General features: G+C 47.6%; 1 protein-coding gene across 1 annotated transcript in view; it reads left to right on the plus strand.

The window, feature by feature from the left end:
- LOC108790844 (cytochrome P450 26B1) overlaps window positions 1–20,149 on the plus strand; it is a 48,890-nt gene that overhangs the window by 1,804 nt on the left and 26,937 nt on the right. Inside the window, exon 2 of the mRNA XM_018561198.1 lies at window positions 9,664–9,793. Within this exon, the coding sequence (XP_018416700.1) occupies window positions 9,664–9,793 (130 nt within the window). The remainder of the gene's footprint in view (window positions 1–9,663; window positions 9,794–20,149) is intronic.

Genomic DNA, 20,149 nt, shown 5'->3' on the forward strand with positions numbered 1-20,149 from the left:
CTATTGTACTAAAATAGCGAAATTTTAGGGAAATTTCTTCATTTTTGTCATAATTTTGAGGAAATGAAAACTCTCCATTGGTGCTTAGCCCAACAACGGAGGAGCTCAAACTGTATCAAATTGTATAAAAGTATTATAAATAGAGAAGGAAATAGAGGGAGGAGGAAATTAGTTGTGTTCTATTGGACTATAGTGGGACTAAAGTGGGACTATTGTGGGGGCTTAAGGTATTACTTTAGGGCAGAGGTGCCCATTAGGTCGATCGCGATCTACCAGTCGATCGCAAAGCGAACACTGGTAGATCGCGATCGGCTATGTCCCGTGGGGCTTCTCCTCTGGATCCCCGCTGCTCTCCCACCATCTGTATGCAGCAGGGATTCGAGCGGAAGTGAAGGAATCGCTGCAGCCGTCGGCAGGGGGGCAGAGGACGGAGGCGCTATCACAGCAGCATGGCCGAGTGGTGAGGAGAGAAAGAGCCACTCGGCCAGGATCTGACAGCCAGCGGCTCTCTCTCCTCACCGCTCGGCCATGCTGCTGTGACAGCGGCTCCGTCTGCCCCTCCCCGCTGGCTGCATCGCTTCCTTCACTTCTCCTCGGATCCCCACTGCATACAGATAGGGGAGAGTAGCGGGGATCCAGAGGAGAAGTTGCAGGCTGAGCCCCCCTGTGTGCGTGGCCGAACGGTGGAGGATCGGTACATATCAGTGATATGTACCAATCCTCTGTGCAGAGCACATGCTGAAGCGATCAGTTGATCCCTCTAGTGTTTGTAAATAACACTAGAGACACATAGTACTATGTTTCCCCAGTTATGAATGAACAGGAAGTGCTTTGCATCACTTCCTGTTCATGAGTTTCTCAATGGGGAGTAGCACTCTGTACAGAGGATTCTCCTCATTCCGAAACGGGATGATAGTAAATAGTATAGTTTCTGAATGAATGGGAAGCCTCTGTGCTTTCCATTCATTGAGTGCTGAGGCTGCAGAAAAAGAGTTTGAGGACCCTGTGTCCTCAATTTATTCTTCTATTTTAAAAGGGAAATATCAGGGAGCTGTTTAGACCCCTGATATTTTCCCGAAGCCCCTCCCCCCCCAACATTAAAAAATAATTACAATTAGAAAATAAAAATTAAATAAAAATTAAATAATAAAAAATTAATAAAAAATAATAAAAAAACACATCCTGGAGGCGGGGCGCTGGGTGACGCCACACGCCCGTTGGGGGGACATATTTTTTTCTAACACAGTGTGATCGCCCGCACCCGGAACGCAGGCACCTGCATTCCAGTACAGTGCGATCTAAAAAATAGTGCTTGCAGCGTTTTTGCAGATCGCACTGGACCGGAAAACAGGCACTAATGTGCCTGCGTTTCCGGGTGCGGGCGATCACACTGTGTGCGGGGGGCGTGGCTGCGGTGCCATTGACTTTAATGCACCACCATGCCCGCTCCCGCCCCTGAATGCAGGTGTTTTTTCGTTGGTAGATCTCATTGAGCTCGTCATTTGAAAAGTAGATCTCCAGACGATAAATTGTGGGCGCCCCTGCTTTAGGGTTTCTTTATGTGGGGGGGAGTTCAGGTAATGCTGTACAGGTTTCAACCGCAGGCAATATTCGAACCCTGATGAAGGGAGAGTGAGTCCCCAAAATGCATTGGCTGTGTCTATGTCACATGATAAATCATTAAAGCTACTCTTTGGTCTGGCGCTCCTGTCATGTTTTTATGTTTGGAGTCACCAGAAAGGGTGTCCCCTGCGGCAAATGATCCCTCACCTCAGCTCTGGTATAACTATAAAATGTGGAAGTTCCCATCACTTTTTGGCACCAGAACCAATAGAAAGGGTGAATCTTACCAACAGGCAGCTATAAAAATTGGGTAGAAGAGTTCTACATACAGGAGTATACAATTATTAAAAGTTCATGAGCCATGAAAGAGACCAGGCAGTATTAATGCTAGTATTAATATTGTGGGGCAGGCTATGTGCACCTAGAAAGAAATAGTTAAAGTCAGTGGCGTCACAAGGGGGGTGCGGCCCGCACCCGAGTGGCACCATTGGAGGGGTGACACCAAAATGACTGGAAGTCATTTTGGTGTCACCCCCCTCTAAAAAGTCGAGTACTCGGTCATGGACCGAGAGCCCGACAGTGTCAGGAGAAAGGAGGGAACCTGGCGGCTTACCTCATCCCACCGGGTGAACATCCCCTCCTCTCTCTGCCAGCGTCCATCACCAAGATGGCAACCGGCAGGCGTCAATTAGACGGCCGCGCATGCACAATGACATCTTTGCGCACGCGTGTGGTGATGTCACACGCATGCACGATGACGTCATGGCGGGGTGTCACCCGGTCACTGCTCCGGGTGAATATCTAAAGCCAAAACTCTGTTATTATTTTGGAAAAAGTAGCGGAGGGTTTATTTGAATAATTCTTCAAATGATGAGGATCACCGGATCACTTGGTGGGTGTAAAGAATTGTTATGTATTGGAGTCCCCTTACAGATGTATTTACTCTAGGACTTCCGTGGATGGTCCATAGGAAAACATGAAGATGACATAAAGGACAGACACACCATTCCACCTACCAAAGTCCAGAGTAATATTCATCTAAGGTCACCAAGGAGGATTCTCACAACCCCTGCAACTTTTTGGATTTCATATTGGCTTTTTCCATGAAACGTGTTGCCGTTGGCACTTTGGAGTTTCTGTGGTATCTGGCACCAAGCCATCAGTAGCAGATCCTTTAGGTCCTGTATGTTGCAAGGTGGGGCCTCATTCGCTCCTCGTGTGCATCAGCGAGCCTTGGCCACCCACGACCCTGTTGGTGGTTCACCAGTTTTCCTTCCTTGGACCACTTTTGGTAGGCCTGCAGACCGGGAACATCCCACAAGAGCTGCAGTTTTGGAGTTGCTCTGACCCGGTCAGATAGCTATCCCAATTTGGTCCTTGTCAGTCACTCAAATCCTCACGCTTGCCCATTTTTTCTGCTTCCAACACATCAACTTGAGGGACAAAATGGTCACTTGCTGCCTAACATATCCCCCCCACTTTCAGTTACCATTGTAATATGTTCCCCCACTTCAAGATGTCATTGTAATATATCCCCCCCCACTTCCAGGTGCCATTGTACTATACCGCCCCCCACTTCCAGGTGCCATTGTACTATACCGCCCCCCACTTCCAGGTGCCATTGTACTATACCGCCCCCCACTTCCAGGTGCCATTGTACTATACCGCCCCCCACTTCCAGGTGCCATTGTACTATACCGCCCCCCACTTCCAGGTGCCATTGTACTATACCGCCCCCCACTTCCAGGTGCCATTGTACTATACCGCCCCCCACTTCCAGGTGCCATTGTACTATACCGCCCCCCACTTCCAGGTGCCATTGTACTATACCGCCCCCCACTTCCAGGTGCCATTGTACTATACCGCCCCCCACTTCCAGGTGCCATTGTACTATACCGCCCCCCACTTCCAGGTGCCATTGTACTATACCGCCCCCCACTTCCAGGTGCCATTGTACTATACCGCCCCCCACTTCCAGGTGCCATTGTACTATACCGCCCCCCACTTCCAGGTGCCATTGTACTATACCGCCCCCCACTTCCAGGTGCCATTGTACTATACCGCCCCCCACTTCCAGGTGCCATTGTACTATACCGCCCCCCACTTCCAGGTGCCATTGTACTATACCGCCCCCCACTTCCAGGTGCCATTGTACTATACCGCCCCCCACTTCCAGGTGCCATTGTAATATACCCCCCCCCCCCCCCACACACACACACACTCTTCCAGGTACCATTGTAACCAGACAGCAGCAGCAGTGGTGTAATGAGAGGTAGTAGCTAACATTTGCTTGTGTCTCTTCCTCTCCAGATTGTATAGTGAAGAAGGAGCAGTAATAGGATGCTGTGTCCCTGCCATCAGCGTAGTGGCACCAGCAATAGCAACGGACACAGGGCAAATGCACTGTACTACATGCTAGTAATATGCTCAGCAGATACCCCTGGTGCTAACTTTGCCTGGGGCAATAATACCCGCTGTCCAGGAAAATTGCAGCAGTGGTGTAGGGGAAGCAATCGGCAGTTTCTCTGCTTATTGGAAGTGAAGAGGGAGTAGTAGCATGTGAACAATGTGAACCAATGTGATGGATTATTAGTAGTTATGAATTAGATCTGTGTAGAGATGTAGTAGATCTTTGTTCCGTAGATTGTTAGTAGTCTGCTACACAGTGGTAAAGTAGTAGTAGTACACTCACTGTGCATGTATAGAGTAACATTGTTACCAAGTCTCTTTATTAATATCTAGTCTCTCTATCTCTCTCTATCTCTCTCTCTCCCTCCCTCTCCTTTTTTTTTGGGGGGGGGGGGGGGGGGTTGAGAGTAGTAGTGTGTAGTATAATGTACCATAGTGCAGTTGGAATTTGCAGTGGTGTAGCGAAAAGCAGTAGGAGAAAATGACTTGTATCTTTCTCCCTCTAGGCAGTGCAGAGGGAGCAATGGTGTACACAGTGTGGTGCAGTTCATTACTAGCTGTAGTAGGTGTAGGAGTAATAGAAGTAGTATAGAAGTAGTAGTCATATTAGAAGAGATGCAGTAACATATAAGAACAGTGCAAAGGAAACAGCTTAGCAGGGTATAGTGTGACAACATCACATGTCATAGTAATGTCATAGTAATGAACTGTAGTAAAAGAGCAGTCCCATAGTGTCTCCGCAGCATTACAGAGGGGAGCAGAATTAGGTTGAGCAGTTTCATGTTGCATCCTTCAGTCCTAGTTGTTGGTCATGGTGTAAGAGTAACTGTATTAAAAGGGTTGTAGTAAGATGTAGTAAGAAGCCAAAGCACGGTATCCATTGTTACAAAGTAACAAAGTAGTAAATATAGTGTTAGATATTAGTGGTGGTGGTGTAAGATGTAATAAGAAAACTATTACATTGTCTCCCGATCTCCAGGCTGTGTTAATAGAGGAGTAGTAATGCACAAGGGAAAATGTGTCCAGTAGGCAGTCAGTAGAAACATGTAGTAGTGATAAAAGTTACAAATGTTAGGAGATGTAGTCTCTGGGTGAGTAGTAAAATAATACAGTGGCAACCGCAGTAGTATTGTGTGGTGTAATATATAATATAGTAGCAGTGCAATGCCCAGAAGCAGCTGTATTTAATAACTGATAATTCGCTGATGTAGTAATGCAGTGAGGGTATTAGTAGCAATATGTAACTAAAATAGTAGCTATAAGTAATGCTTAGTATACGTTTAGTTGTGAAAAACATAATGTTATATAAGTGCAACATTAGAAGTAACATAGTAACATGCAGAAGTAGTTTCCGTTGTGGCATCAGTAGCAGTATATAGTAACTGTAGTGGTTACAGTTGTAGACGTAGTAGCTGTGTAGTAGGCAGATAATAGAAACATATGGTAGTAGTAATACTTTGTAACTTTACAATGACGTAATAGTATCAATTCAGAGTATTAGTAGTGAAGTCAGATGCAGTGTTAGAGATAGAGCAGCAATATAGTAGAGGAGAGTTAGACTAGTATATGTTAGTAGATGTAGTAAGAAATCTAGCAGCAGTGTAGTGGAGGGAGTAGCAATATATAGTAGTTGAAACTATAGAAGAGTTGAGAGTTGTAGTATCAGTTTAGTATGTGTTTAGTACTTACGTGTATATGAATATGTGTGTGGGTATGAGTATGGAGTAGTGGTATGTAACAGCAGCAGTCAGAAGTACAGAAAAGTGTAGTAACAATGGAACGGGGATGAAGGGGGAAAGCATTCAAAGTAATTATACAGCAGTAGTACTTAGGGATAAAGAGAATGAATTAGCAGTATATTGAAGGTCAATAGTATACAGCAGTAATAGTTTGAGTCCTAGCAAGTACCTAGCATTGTATTAGGGGTACTAATAGTATACAGTTTTACTGTTTAGAAGTATAGTGACATGTAGTAGCATTCCTTTGCTCCCAGCTGTATGGGTGGGGGGTGAGGTAGTAGTGCTATAAAGTATAGTAATAGTTAGTAGTTGGATTATAGTAATAGTAAGAAGTTGCATGGCAGAATATTAGTGGAGTGATAGTGTGTAATTGTGAGATATATAGATAAAAGATTGCAGTTCTCCTGATTTTCCCTGTCTCCAGCAGTGTAGTGGGGGGAATATAAATGTATATATAATTGTTAATCCTATAAAATGATCAGTCAACAGGAGTACAGTGATATACAATAGCAGTTGTGTAGAACATCCCTCCCTCCAGCATTATATTAGAGTAAGTAGTAGTGTTCTCTTGCTATTGTAGTTGTCAGAAATGAATGTTGTAGCAGTTCTCTTGAGTCTCACCATTTCCAGCAGTGTAGTCAGGGCAGCATCTGTGTTATCTAGTTGTAGAAGAAATTGTAGAAGTTGTAGGATATAGTAGCATTTCCGCCAAAGCCACCACCCCCCTTGCTTAACGTCTATTAGTGGGAGAATGGAGGTATTTAGTAGGATAAATAGTTGTTAGGAGTACAAAGAGACATAGTAGCTGTTCTTGTGAGTCATCGCACCTCCAAAATTGTTATGGCAAATAAGTATTTTTTTTTAATTATTATAATAATAATAATTATTATTAGTAGTAGTGGTGGTTGTAGTAGTAGTAGTAGTAGTAGTAGTAGTAGTGGTAGTAGTAGTAGTGGTGGTGGTAGTAGTAGTAGTAGCTGTCAGAAATACTAAGAGATGTAAAAGTAGTTTTTAAGTGCCCGACTGCCAACCTCCAGCAGGTATAGGTGGAGTGGGTATAGGTGGAGTGGGTATAGGTGGAGTGTTAGCGGTATCCAGCAGTTGTATTGTCAAAAGAAAAAAAGAGATGTAGTAGCAGCTCTCCCCTCTGAAGGCATGTAGTAGGGAAGCCATAGTGGCATCTCATTATTGTAGTTGCCGGTAGTATAAGGAGACATATTAGCAGTGCTCAGCAAAAGTAACTCTACCCTTCCTCCCCTTTAGCTGTGTAGTAGGGTATGCAGTAATAGTATTTAGTATTAATAATTGTCAGAAGTACAGAAAGATGTAACAGCAGCTCTCCAGACTCCCCAGCAGTGAGGGGAGTAGTAGTGCTATCTACAACAAGTTGTAGTTGTCATAACATAATGAAGTTTAGGGTAAACTAGGGTCTTCCAGCCCTCAGCAGAGTAGTATGGAGATGGTAGTAGTATACTGTATTACCGTAGTAGTTGTCAGACGTATAGAGAAATGATTTAGCAGTTCTTCACAGTGACCCCTACCACTTGTAGTAGAGGATATAGTAGTGCTGTTAAGTAGTAATAATTGTCAGACATACTAGAAGATGTAATAGCAGCCCTCCAGCACCCCCTTCCCACTCCCAGCCCAGCAGCATAGTAAGTAGAGTAGTAGTGTTAGCAATAATAAGTAGTAGTTGTCAGAAGTACAGGGAGTGCAGAGTCTCCATCTCTCAGCAGTGTAGTAGAAGTAGTGGTATCTAGAAGTATGTTTCACGTGCATAAAAATATTTGGCTGCAGTTCTCTAAAGTTTTACCCCTCTGGTAGTTCAGTGGGGGGTGGGAAGGTAGTATTGGTGTCTAGTTGTGGTTCATGTTTTCAGAACTATGTGGGTATGCAATAGAAGCTCTGAAATGCCCCCTATCGCTCAAGCAGCAGTAGTAGTAATTGCCAGAAGTACATGGATGTGTATTAACAGCTTTTCATAGTGCCCCCCAACCCACCTCCAACACAATATTAGGGGAATATTAAACATATCTAATAGTAGTAGTGTTTGTCAGGAGAAGTAGTAGATATAGTGGTAGTTCTGCAGAGCCTTCCTGTCTTTAGCTGACTATTAGGGGTAGTAGTAATGGTATGTAGTAGTAGTTTTTCTGAGAAGTTCAGAAAAATATAGTTGAGGCTTGTAGGGTCTCTCCGCCTTCAGCATTGAATTAGGAGCAGTAGTATTAATTGTTGTTGCTGTCAGGAGCATTGATAGCTCTAGTAGCATCTCCCCAGAGTCTACCTATCTCCAGCAGTGTAGTAAATGGGGTATAAGTATCTACCTGCCTTCATCTGTGTATTAGAGGTAATAGTAATGGTATCTAGCAATGGCTGTAGTTGTTAAAAGTACAGTAATAATAGTAGCAAGTCCGCAGAGTCCCACAAGCAGTACTACTGGAGGAGGGGAGACTCTGATGCTACTAGGCATAGTAGTATTGCTATCTGGCAGTAGTTGACAGGAATTCAGGGAGATCTAGTAGCAGCTCTTTGTGTTCCCTCATCTAAAGCAGTGTATTGGAAGCACTAGTAGGAGTAGTATTAGTTGTCAGAAGTAGTAGCTCTCCATGCTCCCCCACCTCCAGCAATGTATTGGAGTTGTAATAATAGTATTTGTTGTCAGAAGTTCAGGGAGATAGTAACAGGTCTCCATGTTCCTCCACCACTAGCAGTGTATCGGGGATAGTAATAGGTGTCTGCAGTAGTTGCAGTTGTCAGACATTTAGGGAGATGTAGTAGCAGCTCTTAACAGTCTCCCCACCAACAGCAGTATATTGGGAACAGTTGTAGTGAATGATATCTGATTATCTGGCTGTAGTAGTAGCTCTCCACAGTCTCCCCCACCTCTCCAACAGTATATTGGGGGTAGTAGTAATGATATCTGGCAGTAGTTGTAGTTGTTAGAAGTCCTGGGAGATGTAGCAGCAGCTCTCCAGAGTCTCCCCACCTCCACCAGTATATTGGGGGTAGTAGTAGTGCTCTCTGGGAGCAGTAGTAGTTATCAGAAGTTCATAGAGAAGTAGTATAGCAGCTCTCTAGAGTCTCCCCTCCTCCATTAGTATATTGGGGTAGTAGTAGTGCTCTCTGGGAGCAGTAGTAGTCCTGAGAAGTGTTAGGAGCTCTCCAGAGTCTTCCCTCCTCCAGCAGTATATTGAGGGTAGTAGTAGTGTTCTCTGGGAGCAGTAGTAGTCCTGAGAAGTAGTAGGAGCTCTCCAGAGTCTCCCCGCCTCCAGCAGTATATTGGGGGTAGTAGTAGTGCTCTCTGGGAGCAGTAGTAGTCCTGAGAAGTATAGTCGGGAGAAGTAGTAGGAGCTCTCCAGAGTCTTCCCTGCCTCTAGCAGTATATTGGGGGTAATAGTAGTGCTCTCTGGCAGCAGTAGTAGTGCTGAGAAGTAGTCGGGAGAAGTAATAGCAGCTCTCCACCAGAGTCTCCCCTCCTCCAGCAGTATATTGGGGGTAGTAGTAGTGCTGTCTGGGACCAGTAGTAGTCGGGAGAAGTAGTAGCAGCTCTCCAGAGTCTCCCCGCCTCCAGCAGTATATTGGGGGTAGTAGTAGTGCTGTCTGGGACCAGTAGTAGTCGGGAGAAGTAGTAGCAGCTCTCATCCAGAGTCTCCTCTCCTCCAGCAGTATATTGGGGGTAGTAGTAGTGCTGTCTGGGAGCCGTAGTAGTCCTGAGAAGTAGTCGGGGGAAGTAGTAGCAGCTCTCCACCAGAGTCTCCCCTCCTCCAGCAGTATATTGGGGGTAGTAGTAGTGCTTGCTGGAAGCAGTAGTAGTCGGGAGAAGTAGTAGCAGCTCTCATCCAGAGTCTCCCCTCCTCCAGCAGTATATTGGGGGTAGTAGTAGTGCTGTCTGGGAGCAGTAGTAGTTGGGAGAAGTAGTAGCAGCTCTCATCCAGAGTCTCCCCTCCTCCAGCAACGCCGTGTCCCAGCAACTGTGGCAACTGCGCTGGGCGGCCACCCGGGACAAGAGCTGCAAGCTGCCCATTCCGAAGGGTTCCATGGGCTTCCCACTGGTGGGCGAGACCTTCCACTGGATACTGCAGGTAAGCCCACTCGTGAAACTCGTGCACCCTGTGTCTTCTATGTCACTTCTGTCCCCGCTCGTGAAACTTTCCCTGTACTCTGTGTCTTCTACATCACTTTTGTTCCCACTCCTGATCGTGTCACTGTAACTTTCTCCTGGGCTCTGTGTCTTGTCTGTCGCTTCTGTCCCCACTCATGATCGTGTCATTAAAACCCTTCCCTGCACTCTGTGTCTTCTGTGTCACCTCTGTCCTCACTCGTGAAACTTTCCCTGGACTCTGTGTCTTCTACATCACTTCTGTCCCCACTCATGACCGTGTCACTGAAACGTTTTCCTGGGCTTTGTGTCTTGTCTGTTCCTTCTGTCCCCACTCATGATCGTGGCATTAAAACTTTTCCTGCACTCTGTCTTCTCTGTCACCTTTGTCCCCACTCCTGACAATGTCTCTCAAACTTTCCCTGTACTCTGTGTCTTCTCTATCACTTCTCTCCCCACTCCTGATTGTGTCACTGACACTTTTCCCTGCACTCAGTGTTTTCTATATCACTTCTGTCCCCACTCATGACCGAGTCCTTGACACCTTTCCCTGTACTCGGTGTCTTCTCTGTCACCTCCTGTCCCCACTCATGACTGAGACATAATTCCCTGCACCCTGTGTCTTCTCATTTCTCTCCCCACTCCTGATCGTGTCACTGAAATGTTTCCCTGCACCCAGTATCTTCTATATCACTTCTGCCCCCACTCATGACCGTGCCACTGACACTTTTCCCTGCACTCTGTGTCTTCTCTGTCATCTCTGACCCCCACTCATGACTTTCCCTGCACTGGATGTCTCTGGTCTGACTTTTCTCTCCTTGCGCTGTCATTGCTGCTCCTCTGTGTGTTTCCACTCGCGATGGTGTCCACATCAGCTGTTGAACCCACGGGTGAACTTGTTCCTGCAGCTTTGCACTCCGCAGTTTGTTCTTGAACACATTGTCGGAGTTATTTTATTTTTAGCCCACTGGTGACATTGTAACTATCCATTGCACTTGTTATTGTGCTGTCACCCGTGATATTGTCACTTCTGCCCTCCTGTCATGTCTCTTCTTGAACTATGCATGCGTGAAATTATCACGGCTATGCAGACACGGGTGACACCGATACATTGTGTGTCCTATGCGGTAATATTGTAGCAATGAGAGGGAATCACCTTTCCACTGACACCCCGAAATTGTCCCTGGTCCATCTTAGTGCCCCTCTCTGTGTTCCCCACTCGAGTTCTTGTCGCTACAGGTTTCCATTGCTCTATTGCTGCTGAAACACCCACTCGTGAACATTGTGCCACTCCTGATCTTGTCATTTCTGTCATTTGTCATGAATTGGTGTCATCTGTCTATTTCTTGCTGTGGGTGGCACTCAGTCCCACTGGTGATAATGTCACTGCCACTGACCTCCTCTCTATGACCCCTTCGTGATGACCCTTGTACATTGTGTCACCCGTGAAATGGTCATTATTTTGTTGGGATAGTTCCTGAGATCCTGCGTGGATTCTCTGTCACTGGAAACATATTATATGGTCGCACTGTGCCGAATATTGTTCATCAATTGTGATACCGCGTGTGTTTCATCCACTGGTGATTTTGTTTTATCACGGGCTCCCTGTAAGACAATGACATGTACCGGGGGCTCTATAATCGCTCCTCCTGGTAGTTCCAGAGACGTCCCTGTTATGTATTGCCACGCGTGGAATGTTCTGTGCCGCCTGGACCGTGACCCACTTCCCTGCGTGACCCCGCACCCTGTCACCCCGTGCCCCCTCTGTCCCCCCAAGGAGTAGGAGGTGATCCCTGTGCTATTTGGGTCTCTGTGACCTCTATGAGTTTCCTAGAAAAGTAAAATAAAGAGAAATCAAAAATCAAAGCGGATCGATGAATCTCAGAAGGTGACAGGTTGTACACTGTTAGAGTGTAAGCTCTCTGGTCCAGGTGTGTGTGTGTGGGGAGGGGGGGCACTCACTGGCAGCGTCGTGCTGTTTATGGGCACAGCTGGTACACAGGCATGCCAGGAATGTGTTTGGTGCCGGCTGGGTGGTGGCAGGCAAGCAGACAGGTTTGGGCAGCGCTCACGTTGGGTGGCGGCCAGGCTGCTCGGCATCGCTGCTTTAAGGCCCAGTGAACTTGTGTCAGTAGTCCGGAGGCAGGTAAGAGTCCGGGCTGATGAGTGCCTGAGCTCCTCCAGGCTGGGGAGGGAAGGAGGACTGACTGCCACCTCCGGGCCCGGCCTCCTTCTCCCTGGACCTTCAGGAGCCCCATTAACTCTTCACCAACCTCACCTGAGCCAGCCCTTCTTTATAGAATCCCTCCTCCCCTCCTTCTTGTTACACTCTATCCCCTCCCCTGTCTTCTTCCATAAAGTGCCTTCACATGGGATTCTGTCAGTTTCACAAGTTCAGCCAATGGATTTCTTTTTTTTAAAATAGATTTTCTGTCTCACCCCTTGTTGAAAATAAGTGGCCAGGGGGGATCTTTTAACCCTCGCCATGCCGATATACCAAAGCCAAAGTCGTGCATTCATTAAAGTAGGTGTAAGCGCTGACTGAATGGCGTCTCCTTTTCTAAAGCACTGCACGCCGTAAGCAATGAATACAATACTTTTTTTCCCCCATCCCTCACTGCTGATCTCCTCATCATTGGTTGTCCGGTGGCTGAGCCGCACAGCATCATTGGTTGTCCGGTGGCTGAGCCGCACAGCATCATTGGTTGTCCGGTTGCTGAGCTGCACAGCATCATTGGTTGTCCGGTTGCTGAGCCGCACAGCATCATTGGTTGTCCGGTTGCTGAGCTGCACAGCATCATTGGTTGTCCGGTTGCTGAGCCGCACAGCATCATTGGTTGTCCGGTTGCTGAGCTGCACAGCATCATTGGTTGTCCGGTTGCTGAGCCGCACAGCATCATTGGTTGTCCGGTTGCTGAGCCGCACAGCATCATTGGTTGTCCGGTTGCTGAGCCGCACAGCATCATTGGTTGTCCGGTTGCTGAGCCACACAGTATCATTGGTTGCTAGGATTCAGGCCGCACAGCATCATTGGATGTCCAGTTGCTGAGCCGCACAGCATCATTGGTTGTCCGGTTGCTGAGCCACACAGTATCATTGGTTGCTAGGATTCAGGCGGACACATCACATCAACCTATGACACTGTGGGACCACCAGCGTCTTAGCAGCCAATGATGCTGTGTGTGAAGCACAGTGTCATTGGTTGTCCAGTGGCTGAGCTGCACAGTGTCATTGGTTATCCGGTGGCTGCACATCACAGCATCAATTGGTTGCTAGGATGCAAGCGTATACATCACATCAACTTATGGCGCTGTGGGACCTCAAGCGCCTTAGCAGCCAATGATGCTGTGGGTTCATTGGTTGTCCAGTGGCGGAGCCACATGGCATCATTGGTTGCTAGGAAACAGGTGGACACATCACATCAACCTATGATGCTGTGGGACCACCAGCGTCTTGGCAACCAATGATGCTGTGTGTGATGCCCAGCGTCATTGGTTTCTGTGGTGCTGGCGGCCCCACAGCAACGTCAAGGTGCTTCAAGGGAGAAGTGCTAACCACTGAGCCACTACACTGCCCTAAAAATGCAACATTTGGGGAACAGAGCTCCTTTCTTAAAGCAAGACCACCCCAAACCTTAACGTTTGCCTTGCACTGGAGTCTGAAAAGGTTTTTCGCACATAGCAGTATGAATCAAGGCCCCTGTAGCCCCGCCCCCCCTTCAGAGAGGCTGCAGAATATATTACTCCAGGTTTACTCGCTCTTGTGTGTGAGCTTATTGTGGGCTGCAAATCCCGTCTCAGAACCTTGTCTACGCTATGATGTCATGACCACAGAGAATACAGACTGATTGAATGCGTCTCTGCCCCATCGTTCACCTTCCCTCTTTTCCCTCAGCTACAAGTCTGCACAGCCCCGGCTACTAATGGGATTCTACCTGGTTTGGGGATGAGCTTGGTCCGGCATTGGGGTTCCGGCACCTGGGAATTGTTCTGGAGTTATGGATGGACAGATATGGATCGTTCAACTTCAGAACCATTCACAACCTTCTAGGTTTAGTTGGGCTGAAGAGCTGATTGTCTATGGTATGCATCCCGGCACTCACTGACTACCTGTTCACCTTACTAGCAGGTTAGAGTTGCCCGTGTTGGCATCTCAGTAGCCCACAATAGCCCAAAGGGTGGTGCATGAACCAATGAACACACCAGCCTGGTTCTCTCTGTGTTCTCAGTGCAGCCGTACACACACATATTAAAGCACAGGTGGGCAACATCGGCACCCCAGCTCTGGTGCAACTACAACTCCCATGAGGCACTGCAAGACCGTCGGCCACATGCATGACTCCTGTAATGGGATTTGTAGTTTGAGCTCAGCTGGAGCGCCGAAGATGCCTATCCATACAACAAAGCATGAATGGAAACTTTCACGGCACAGACTGAACTGTACTGTAGGGATCTTATTCAGGTGAAAATGCAGTTGTGGCATCACCTACACCTGCCGGAGGGTGAGCGTGACTGCCAGGCGGCTAACATTTTCCAAAGGAGATCAGCAATGGTAGCTTACATTTTGTTTAAAAACATTTTTTATGCACGTGTTGGCCAACATTTTTCTGGATGGAGTTGTAGTAAGCGTTTTAGCCAGCAGGTGTCAGCCTTTCTGTCCCACGGCAAAGGGTTGGTTATCAATAATGCTCCTTATGCAATGGCGGCACCTGTGCGCAAACCACTAAAAATAAATACAAATAAAAAAATAAAACAAAAATCCAATTTTTCATGTCAACTTTTTGTGTCAAAATAACATTAAAAATATTTGTAATAAGTAAATGAAAAATATTATTATTATTATTATTATTATTATTCAGAGAGCCAAAAGTTTGATATTATTATTATTCAGAAATTATTTAGTGCCAACAGTTTGGGCAAAGCTTTACAGTGTAAGGAGGACATTACTATTTGTAATAAATTAATTAAAAATATTATTATTATTATTATTATTCAGGGTTTATATAGCGCCAACAGTTTGATTTTTATTTGACCTTATGTATTTTTTTTTAAGCATTTTTTGTTAAAAGTTTAAATTTTTTAAAAAAAATATATTTTTACAAAAATATTTGAAAAAATATGTTTTAATAAAAAAAAAGTGTAGGGCTTAAAAAAATCCATTTTCCACAGGCTCCATCCAAAAACAGTTCAAGGCTAAAAATACAAAACGTTGTGTAAATTGGACTCCGGTCGAAAAAAATCCTACCACATAAAGGTGGTCTTTGTGCTGCAGTGGAAATGTTGGACAAATATCTCTTTATTAATGGCACAAAAAAACGACTTTAATTATATTTGCGTAGATCAGAAACTCAGTCACCTGAACTTTGAGAATTCACAACCGCAGGTCTGTTTGCCTCGGGACTCTGGAGTAAAACATTTTTTTTTCTTGCATGCCACGGAGCTGTTTAGATTACGTAGGTATTTATTATATTAACGGGTATTTGTTTTTATAGGCCCGTGCTCGGTGCAGAGCTGTGGCACAGAGAATGGAAGGGCAGGACCGCGCGACTTGCTCGGCGTAGGGGGGACGTTAGACCTCGGCTAAATGGCGGGACGAAAACCAAAAAAAAAAATACACTTAAAGTGATATTAAAGCGAATGTTTCTTTTCTTTTTCCTTTAAGTGGATCCTCCTTTTGCTGCTTTTCTTTAAAACTTTTTAATTCCTCGTTTTCTAGTGGGTCCGCGCAGCGCTCTTCACCCCGCCCCCTGCACGGGTGTCACTATCGTTCTAATGGAGGCACCCGTGCGCGCTCGTGCCCGCAGTGGCTGTGTGCGTTCATAGACACAAACAGCCATGTGGCAGGCCATGCCCCTTCCCTCTTTGATTGATGGCAGAAGGAGCCTATGGTTCCTCTGGGGTTTAGTCTGCAAGGGTTAAATGCTCGTTAGGTCTGGGGTTTAGCCTGCAAGGGTTAAATGCTCGTTAGGTCTGGGGTTTAGTCTGCAAGGGTTAAATGCTCGTTTGGTCTGAGGTTTGGCCTGCAAGGGTTAAATGCTAGTTAGGTCTGGGGTTTAGCCTGCAAGGGTTAAATGCTAGTTAGGTCTGAGGTTTAGCCTGCAAGGGTTAAATGCTCGTTAGGTCTGAGGTTTAGCCTGCAAGGGTTAAATGCTCGTTAGGTCTGGGGTTTAGTCTGCAAGGGTTAAATGCTCGTTGGGTCTGGGGCAGGGGTTGGCCAACCCCGGCCTCGGTTTGTAAGGCGTTTTAGCCTGGACGTTACGTTTGATCCCTGGTTGATCGAAATTGCTTGCAAGGGTTAAATGCTTGTTAGGGCTGGGGTTTAGCCTGCAAGGGTTAAATGCTCCTTAGGTCTGGGGTTTAGTCTGCAAGGGTTAAATGCTCCTTAGGTCTATGGTTTAGCCTGCAAGGGTTAAATGCTCCTTAGGTCTATGGTTTAGCCTGCAAGGGTTAAATGCTCCTTAGGTCTATGGTTTAGCCTGCAAGGGTTAAATGCTCCTTAGGTCTATGGTTTAGCCTGCAAGGGTTAAATGCTTGTTAGGGCTGGGGTTTAGCCTGCAAGGGTTAAATGCTCCTTAGGTCTGGGGTTTAGTCTGCAAGGGTTAAATGCTCGTTGGGTCTGGGGCAGGGGTAGGCCAACCCCGGCCTCGGTTTGTAAGGCATCCGCTCCTGGTCGTTACGTTTGATTCCTGGTTGATCGAAATTGCTTGAAAGTTGCCGCCTGATTGGCCGGCTTAAAGGGACCCTGTTGACAGATGAAGAGAAATCTTCCCCTAGGAATATTGGTGCATTGACCATTGTTATTCCTTGTTATGCGACTTCCTTGTGTAGGCATCCGAGGCTGCTGCTGGGTGCCGCCATCTTGGATGTGATGTCTCATGTCATGTATAGAATACACCGCACCTAAGCATTTAAAAGACCTGATTTTTCTTTTACTTCTGCCTGTAGTTTCTCAAGTTGGGGACAGGTTCTCTTTAAGCGTTGTCACTCTGCACCAGGGCCAAGGGGTGGGCAGAAGAGGCGATCGCCTTGGGCCTTCAGCAGGAAGTGGATGCAAAAATAGCAGGGCACATAAGCTATACTGTAGTTTACTACTAATGGGGGGATAGGGGCACTTTGGCCTTTTCACCTTGGATGCTAAAGGACTTTGACTGCTTTGCATAGATTTCAAATTTCACCAAGAGACAGGGTCTCTTTAAGAGTTGTCACTTTGCGCCAGGGCTAGGGTTGCCACCTGTCCAGGATTCACCCGGACAGTCCGGGTTTTGAATGCTGTGTCCGGGTTTCATGGCAGCTGAAACCCGGACACATGATATCAGGCAGACAGGGCAACCAAAATTAAGATAGGGGCTACTGGCCCCCCACTAAAAATAGTCTCGACTGTGATATATATTTACACATAAATGGGTGACGCTATGTACATATGAATAAGCCATGACTCATATTCCCCAAAACATTTCTGTGCGTCGCTAGAGTGTTCGGGTTTTGCTGGAAGAAAAGGTGGCAACCCTAGCCAGGGCGGGGAGAGTAGTGCTTAGGCAGAAGAGGCAGTTGCCTTGGACTTTCAGCAAGAAGGGGATACTGTGGAAGTAGTTCACAGCTCATGGGGAGGGGAGGGCACTTTGGCCTTTTTTGCCCTAAGTCCTAAAGCACCTTGTCCCGGCCCTGCTCAAATTCCAGGTTGATGACAGGGTCTCTTTTGATGTTCTTACCCTATACCAGGGCCGGCCCAAGGGGGGTTGGGAGAAGGGGCGGTCACCTTGGGTGCTTCAGCAGGAGTTGGGTGTAAAATTGTCAGGAAGTAGTTCATATCTCATGGGGGAGAGGGGGGCACTTTGGCCTTTTTTGCCCTGAGTGCTTAAGCACCTTGTCCCGGCCCTGCTCAAATTCCAGGTTGATGACAGGGTCTCTTTTGATGTTCTTACCCTATACCAGGGCCGGCCCAAGGGGTAGGAAAAAGGGGCGGTCGCTTCAGGTGCTTCAGCAGGAGTTGGGTGTAAAATTGTCAGGAAGTAGTTCATATCTCATGGGGGAGGGGGGCACTTTGGCCTCTTTTGCCCTAAGTCCTAAAGCACCTTGTCCCGGCCCTGCTTAAATTCCAGGTTGATGACAGGGTCTCTTTTGATGTTCTTACCCTACACCAAGGCTGGGCCGAGGGGGTAGGAGAAGGGGCGGTCGCTTCGGGTGCTTCAGCAGGAGTTGGGTGTAAAATTGTCAGGAAGTAGTTCATATCTCATGGGGGAGGGGGGCACTTTGGCCTCTTTTGCCCTAAGTCCTAAAGCACCTTGTCCCGGCCCTGCTTAAATTCCAGGTTGATGACAGGGTCTCTTTTGATGTTCTTACCCTATACCAGGGCCGGCCCAGGGGGGGATGGGAGAAGGGGCGGTCGCTTCAGGTGCTTCAGCAGGAGTTGGGTGTAAAATTGTCAGGAAGTAGTTCATATCTCATGGGGGGAGGGGAGGGCACTTTGGCCTTTTTTGCCCTGAGTGCTCAAGCACCTTGTCCCGGCCCTGCACAAATCTGGTCCCACGTATGATGTTTTTCCTCCGTCTCGGCGTGTTTGTGTGTTTAATGACGCAGTGAATGCCATGTGCTGGGTCGGGGCCCCGCAGCCCGAGCCGCGAAGGAACAAATTCCATCATTTCAGGCTGTTCTCACAATGCCCTTTAAGTCTCGCCCTCCATAGCGAGCGGCGGAGTCCCCGGGACGTGCGGCGCATCCAGGGAGCCGGGCCTTCTCTTCGGAGGGAAGACGAGTAATCGCCGCGATTGCTCCTCTGTGACCTTTCACACCCTGACTGGAGCTCCGTCTATGACCCCCCCACCCCAGACAATGCACCTTTCACCATTCCGCCTGGCAGTCTGCAGAGCCAGACGCAGCCAAACATGTCCAGCCCTAACACCGGCCTGCCTGTGCCTGCCTGGGGCCAACTGGCACATCGCACGGGGCCAATGCTGGGTACCGGCACGGCTGCCAACTATCCGCTATTAGCAGGGATGTCATCCCTCTCCGAAAAATATTATGACACTAATGAAACACTTCATCTCTGCGGGGATCCCACTCAGGAGGCCCGGATTGTATTACAGGAGATCGAGCAGGCACCCGCAACAGTAGTTCTCATTTAAAGAGGACCTGTCACAAACAGACACATCCACTGTTTTATATACTGGCAGAGTAAATGGCTTTTTATTTATTTGCAACGCGCCTCTGAACTTGCTGGCCAAGCAGTCAGTTCCCTAGCACAGCCGCCTCCCTCCCTGCAAGTCATAGTTCTCTCCCCTTCTGTAAATGTCTGTGCTGGCACAGCTCCTCCACCCCTCTCCTCATCTCCCTTTCCTCAATTACTGTCTGTGCTGGCACAGCTCCGTTTCCCCTCTCCCCATCTCCCTTTCCTCTTATGTAAATGTAAAATTATTGGCTGCGCTGGTCCAGCTCCTTCACCCCCTCCCCTCCCGCTACTCTTCTGTAGATGCCTAATTGCTGTCTGTGCTGCCACCGCTCCTCCACCCCTCTCCTCATCTCCCTTTCCTCTTATGTAAATCTCTAATTACTGTCTTTGCTGGCCCAGCTCCTCTAGCCTTCCCTCTCCTTTTCTATAAATAGCTCTCTATACCGGCCCAGCTCCTCCGCCCCTCCCCTCCCTCTCTTCTTCTGTAAATGCCTAATTACTGCTTTTGCTGGCCCAACTCTTCCACCCCTCCCCTGACCTTCCTCTCCTCTGCTGTATATGTCTAAGTGCTGTCTGTGCTGGCACAGCTCCTCCACCCCTCACATCCCTCTACTCTTCTCTGTACGTTTAATTCCTGTCTGTGTTGCCCAGCTCTTCCGGCCCTCCCCTTACCGCCCTCTCTTCTTCTGCAAACATCTAATTACTGTCTTTGCTGGTCCAGCTCCTCCGCCCCTCCCCTCATCTCACTTTCATCGTAGGTAAATGTCTAATTACTGTCTGTGCTGGCCCTACTCCTCCAACCCCTCACCTCCCTCTACTCTTCTGTAAGGGCCCGTTCACACTAGATGCAGTGCGTTCCGGCCCGATTCTGGCCAAGAACGCACTGCCTCGCATTGTGGCCGGCTCACTTTATTGTGGGGCAGGAGGGGGCAGCCGCAAGCAATCGGCTGCACGGGATCGCAAGGCACATTATGCTTGCGGTCCGGTGCGATCAAAATGCTGCAAGCCTGCTACGGCTCCATTAATTTCAATGGCCCGCCACGCCCCCTCCTGCCCCACAATAAAGTGAGCCGGCCACAATGCGAGGCAGTGCGTTCTTGGCCAGAATCGGGCCGGAACGCACTGCATCTAGTGTGAACGAGAGTTGCAGACATACAATACATTCAATGCTCAG

This window comes from Nanorana parkeri, unplaced genomic scaffold (assembly GCF_000935625.1).
Source record: "Nanorana parkeri isolate BGI_ZX_2015 unplaced genomic scaffold, ASM93562v1 scaffold507, whole genome shotgun sequence".
In the NCBI taxonomy this organism is placed as follows: domain Eukaryota; kingdom Metazoa; phylum Chordata; class Amphibia; order Anura; family Dicroglossidae; genus Nanorana; species Nanorana parkeri.